Source organism: Salvelinus namaycush, chromosome 2 (genome assembly GCF_016432855.1).
Source record: "Salvelinus namaycush isolate Seneca chromosome 2, SaNama_1.0, whole genome shotgun sequence".
NCBI classification, from domain to species: Eukaryota; Metazoa; Chordata; class Actinopteri; order Salmoniformes; family Salmonidae; genus Salvelinus; species Salvelinus namaycush.
Genome location: NC_052308.1, coordinates 77,048,103 through 77,054,260, shown reverse-complemented (window position 1 = coordinate 77,054,260; position 6,158 = coordinate 77,048,103). Strand labels below are relative to the sequence as shown.

Below are 6,158 nucleotides of genomic sequence, written 5' to 3'. Positions count from 1 at the left end.
CCATAATGACATCACAATACCCCATAAAGACAAAGCAGAAACAGGTTTTTAGAAATGTTTACTCATTTATTAAAATAAAAAAAAACTGAAATATTACATTTACATAAGTATTCAGACACTTTACTCAGTACTTTGTTGAAGCACCTTTGGCAGCGATTACAACCTTGAGTCTTCTTGGGTATGATGATACAAGCTTGGCACACCTGTATTTGGGAAGTTGCTCCCATTTTTCTCTGCAGATCCTCTCAAGCTCTGTCAGGTTGGATGGGGAGCGTTGCTGCACAGCTATTTTCATGTCTCTTTCATGTCTCGGATGGCGAATTCGCCCCTGGCTTCTATCCTGTATGTGTTATTTCTTTTTCAGGTTCCCTAACTGACTAAAAGTATGTCCGCACTGGGAGCCTTCTCCTCCTGTGTGTGTATTGTCTCATGCTTTTTTAGGTTCCCTAACCGGGTAAATGTCTTTTCACAATGAGAGCAGTGATAGGTCTTTTTTTCTGTGTGTGTTCTCTCGTGATATTTAAAGCCCCCTAACTGGGTAAAAGTCTTTCCACACAGGGAGCATTGGTACGGCTTTTCTCCTGTGTGTGTCCTCTCGTGTGTTTTCAGGTTCCATAACCAGGTAAAACCCTTTCCACACTGGGAACATCGGAAAGGCTTCTCTCCTGTGTGTGTTCTCTCATGCTCTTTCAGATGCGATGACTGGTTAAATTTCTTGTCACAATGGGAGCATTGAAAAGGCTTTTCTCCTGTGTGGGTCCTCTCGTGCTCTTTCAGCTTTGATAACCATTTAAAACTCTTTCCGCACTGGGAGCAGTGGTTTGTCTTCTCTCCCTGTGTGAGTATTCTCTCATTCTTTTTCAGGTTCCCTAACTGGGTAAATGTCTTTCCATTCTGAGAGCAGTGGTAGGTATTTTTTTCTCTGTGTGTCCGCTCATGATATTGAAAGCCCCCTAACTGGGTAAAAGTTTTTCCACAAATGGCACATTGGTAAGGCTTTTCTCCAGTGTGTGTTCTCTCATGCTCTTTCAGCTTTGATAACCAGGTAAAACTCTTTCCACAGTGGGAGCAGTGGTGTGGTCTCACTGGTTTGGGTGTCTCTGGGTCTGGTTCCCCTGAGGGACTCTTCCCGCTGTCTGGCCTCTCTCCTGCCAAAAACAAACAGAGTATTTAGTTCAACAGAAATGAAACCTCCACATGATTAAACCGTCTTCCTATGAGGTTTAATCCAGACTAGATCCCAAACGGTACATTTGGATCCTGGATGCTGATTGGTTGACAGCTGTTAGTCATCCACAATAATCCACAGGTAATGCCTGTTAAAGGGATATTTCAGAATTTTCACAATATCTACTTCCCCAGACTCAGATGAACTCATGGATACCATTTGTATGTCTATGCGTGCAGTTTGACGTAAGTTTCTAACTAGCCGTAGCGCAATTGCTAACTAGCATTAGCATAATCACTGGAAGTCTATAGTATCTGCTAGCATGCTAGCAGAAACTAACTGTAACTTCCTTCATACTTGACACAGAGACATAAAAATGGTATTCACAAGTTCATCTGCCTCTAGGGAAGTAGATACAGGGCCTCGTTGATAAAATCCTGATGCATCGCTTTAATAGTTCCATTTGAATTATCCCTATGCATCCACTGTCCCATAGCCCAGCCTGGCAATTAATAAACTAATCTCCATTTTTACCCCATGCTTCTTGCCTAACATTTGGTTTGTAACAGAGGGGAATTGTATAAACCTTGCCATTTGTAAGACCCAATAAAATATCCGATGTGCAGAACGGAATCACAGATTCCAGACATTAAAACAGAATTCAGCAATATTAGAAAATGTATTGATCATAGTAGGAAATCAACTAAATGTATTGAACTAATTAAAAATGTATTGATTTGCTAAAGATTATGATAAGACATGAACATAATTGGTCCGTACATCGATCAACATGCATAAGTGAATGGTATTTTCCTTCATTATACTGATCAATGTCCCACAACTAACACGGTCTACTGCACAATTCCCCAGCACAGGTTGGGAATATCAGTTGTAATTAGTTGACTATCTTCTATTATATTTATTCTTGCAGAATCCTGTTTCTCTCTCATTTAATTGTGTACTGTTGTTGCACTGTCCAGAGATAAACTTGTAACGAAGCATCTTATTGCCGGTGTAGGCCGTCATTGTAAATAAGAATTTGTTCTTAACTGACTTGCCTAGTTAAAGGTTAAATAAAAAATTAATGGCACTGTTTACCCCGTCGTTCATCATGTGTATATAACAAATAAACAAAGGTGAACTTGATGCGACTGTGTTAGCTTTAGTTGGCGAGCTAGCAAGGGAAAAGAAAATTAGACTGCCAGCATAGAAACAATTTCTGTTTAGAATGGACAACCAGTGTGGTTGGCTAGAAACTATGCTTACAGAAGCTTTCGTCTCTCAACCTCAGAAGTAGGACAGACCGTCTTACCTGATAACTAAAAAACTATTAACACCATTGAGATTTTAAAAACAAATGAATTAAATCATGTTTTAAAAAATATGAATTTTGCTCTCGTGGGCAAACTGCAGAGTTTGTGCCGCTGTTAAAGTGTGTACACCGCTGACAGAGATGAACAATAATGACTGTCTACAATAAATCATTAAAATACTGAGAGAAATTTGGGAAATTATATTATTTTATACTAATTACAATTGCTCAGAGAAAGAGATTTTGTTTAACAAATAATAACACATTCTCCAAAAGGAAGGGGTTAAAATTATGGACATCTCGGTTTTCAATTCCTGAAATGGACACCTCTGTTCTCAATACCACTGGTGGGCGTGGCCAAAGAGCTCTATTTTCCTGTCATCTGACCAAAGCACCGATTCCAATACAAGTGCCAATGCTGGTTAAAAACTCCAGGCGTTTACATGTAATGAATGACATGAAGACAGAGCCGTTTGGCCACGTACGCCAGCGGTGGGTTAGGCGTCGAAATTAGAATGCATGAGCAGAAAATAACCCCATAGCTACTGTAAAATATGGTGGTGGATATTTGATGTTATGGGGCTGTTTTGCTTCTACTGGTCCTGGGTCCTTTGTTAAGGTCAACGCCATCATATCCTGGTACTTCACATATTACCAGGACATTTTAGCCAGAAACCTTGTTGCCTCGGCCAGGAGGCTGACACTTGGCTGCAAGTGGATCTTCCAGCAAGACAATAACTCCAAGCGTATATCAACATCTGAAAATACATGTAGAATTGGCCACAAAAACCTAAAATGTTTCAATTCATCTCAATGACTTGAAAGCTATTGAAAACCTGTGGTTTGAATTGAAAAGAACTGTCCATAAGAGACAAAAAGATTTCAAACATCTGGAAGGTTTCTGTACGGAGGAATAGTCCAAGATCCCTCCCAATAACACTTTTTAGAAACACATTTTAGAAACAGGCTCAATGCCGTTATTCTCACAATGTGAGGTATTGAAAGGTAATGAAAACAGAGGTGTCCAAAATTTTGACCCCTAACTTTTTTGCAAATAAAATGAAAATAAACATTTTATTTGTCACAGGCACCGAATACAACAGGTGTAGACCTTACATTGAAATGCTTACTTACAAGCCCTTAACAACAATGCAGGTTTAAGAAAATACCAACAAAAAAAGTAAGAGATAAGAACAACACATAATTAAAGCGCAGCAGTAAATAACAATGTGGAGGCTATGTACAGGGGGTACCGGTACCCAGTCAATGTGGAGGCTATATACAGGGGTACCGGTACAGAGTCAATGTGGAGGCTATATACAGGGGGTACCGGTACCCAGTCAATGTGGAGGCTATATACAGGGGGTACCGGTACCCAGTCAATGTGGAGGCTATATACAGGGGGTACCGGTACCCAGTCAATGTGGAGGCTATATACAGGGGGTACCGGTACCCAGTCAATGTGGAGGCTATATACAGGGGGTACCGGTACAGAGTCAATGTGGAGGCTATATACAGGGGTACCGGTACCCAGTCAATGTGGAGGCTATATACAGGGGGTACCGGTACAGAGTCAATGTGGAGGCTATATACAGGGGGTACCGGTACCCAGTCAATGTGGAGGCTATATACAGGGGGTACCGGTACAGAGTCAATGTGGAGGCTATATACAGGGGGTACCGGTACCCAGTCAATGTGGAGGCTATATACAGGGGGTACCGGTACAGAGTCAATGTGGAGGCTATATACAGGGGGTACCGGTACCCAGTCAATGTGGAGGCTATATACAGGGGGTACCGGTACAGAGTCAATGTGGAGGCTATATACAGTCGGTACCGGTACCCAGTCAATGTGGAGGCTATATACAGGGGGTACCGGTACCCAGTCAATGTGGAGGCTATATACAGGGGTACCGGTACAGAGTCAATGTGGAGGCTATATACAGGGGGTACCGGTACCCAGTCAATGTGGAGGCTATATACAGGGGGTACCGGTACAGAGTCAATGTGGAGGCTATATACAGGGGGTACCGGTACCCAGTCAATGTGGAGGCTATATACAGGGGGTACCGGTACAGAGTCAATGTGGAGGCTATATACAGGGGGTTCCGGTACAGAGTCAATGTGGAGGCTATATACAGGGGGTACCGGTACAGAGTCAATGTGGAGGCTATATACAGGGGGTACCGGTACCCAGTCAATGTGGAGGCTATATACAAGGGGTACCGGTACAGAGTCAATGTGGAGGCTATATACAAGGGGTACCGGTACAGAGTCAATGTGGAGACTATATACAGGGGGTACAGAGTCAATGTGGAGACTATATACAGGGGGTACCGGTACAGAGTCAATGTGGAGGCTATATACAGGAGGCACCGGTACAGAGTCAATGTGGAGGCTATATACAGGGGGTACCAGTACAGAGTCAATGTGGAGGCTATATACAGGGGGTACCGATACAGAGTCAATGTGGAGGCTATATACAGGGGGGTACCGATACAGAGTCAATGTGGGGCTATATACAGGGGGTACCTGTACAGAGTCAATGTGGAGGCTATATACAGGGGGTACCGGTACAGAGTCAATGTGGAGGCTATATACAGGGGGTACCAGTACAGAGTCAATGTGGAGGCTATATACAGGGGGTACCAGTACAGAGTCAATGTGGAGGCTATATACAGGGGGTACCGATACAGAGTCAATGTGGAGGCTATATACAGGGGGTACCAGTACAGAGTCAATGTGGAGGCTATATACAGGGGGTACCGATACAGAGTCAATGTGGAGGCTATATACAGGGGGTACCTGTACAGAGTCAATGTGGAGGCTATATACAGGGGGTACCGGTACAGAGTCAATGTGGAGGCTATATACAGGGGGTACCGGTACAGAGTCAATGTGGAGGCTATATACAGGGGGTACCGATACAGAGTCAATGTGGAGGCTATATACAGGGGGTACCAGTACAGAGTCAATGTGGAGGCTATATACAGGGGGTACCAGTACAGAGTCAATGTGGAGGCTATATACAGGGGGTACCGATACAGAAGCAATGTGGAGGCTATATACAGGGGGTACCGGTACAGAGTCAATGTGGAGGCTATATACAGGGGGTACCGGTACAGAGTCAATGTGGAGGCTATATACAAGGGGTACCGGTACAGAGTCAATGTGGAGGCTATATACAAGGGGTACCGGTACAGAGTCAATGTGGAGACTATATACAGGGGGTACAGAGTCAATGTGGAGACTATATACAGGGGGTACCGGTACAGAGTCAATGTGGAGGCTATATACAGGAGGCACCGGTACAGAGTCAATGTGGAGGCTATATACAGGGGGTACCGGTACAGAGTCAATGTGGAGGCTATATACAGGGGGTACCGGTACAGAGTCAATGTGGAGACTATATACAGGGGGTACCGATACAGAGTCAATGTGGAGGCTATATACAGGGGGTACCAGTACAGAGTCAATGTGGAGGCTATATACAGGGGGTACCGATACAGAGTCAATGTGGAGGCTATATACAGGGGGTACCGATACAGAGTCAATGTGGAGGCTATATACAGGGGGTACCGGTACAGAGTCAATGTGGAGGCTATATACAGGGGGTACCAGTACAGAGTCAATGTGGAGGCTATATACAGGGGGTGCCAGTACAGAGTCAATGTGGAGG

The 6,158-nt window shown here is 43.8% G+C and overlaps 1 protein-coding gene across 1 annotated transcript; it reads right to left on the bottom strand.

Annotated features, from left to right (window-relative positions):
- Positions 1-237: 237 nt before the first annotated feature.
- Positions 238-2,194, bottom strand: LOC120023605 (zinc finger protein 239-like). The gene is made up of 2 exons (XM_038967649.1): positions 2,131-2,194; positions 238-1,148 (listed from the first exon to the last, which is right to left on the bottom strand). The coding sequence occupies exons 1-2, from the start codon at positions 2,192-2,194 to the stop codon at positions 370-372; spliced, it is 843 nt and encodes a 280-aa protein (XP_038823577.1). The 3' UTR covers positions 238-369.
- Positions 2,195-6,158: the final 3,964 nt, after the last annotated feature.

What these genes read in the sequence shown, in the direction of transcription:
- LOC120023605 (XM_038967649.1), bottom strand. Translation starts at nt 2,194, where the DNA reads ATGACGGCCTACACCGGCAATAAGATGCTTCGTTACAAGTTTATCTCT. An exon ending in CTCTGGACAGTGCAACAACA is followed by an intron (nt 1,149 to 2,130) that starts GTACACAATTAA and finishes TGTTTTTGGCAG; the next exon opens with GAGAGAGGCCAGACAGCGGG.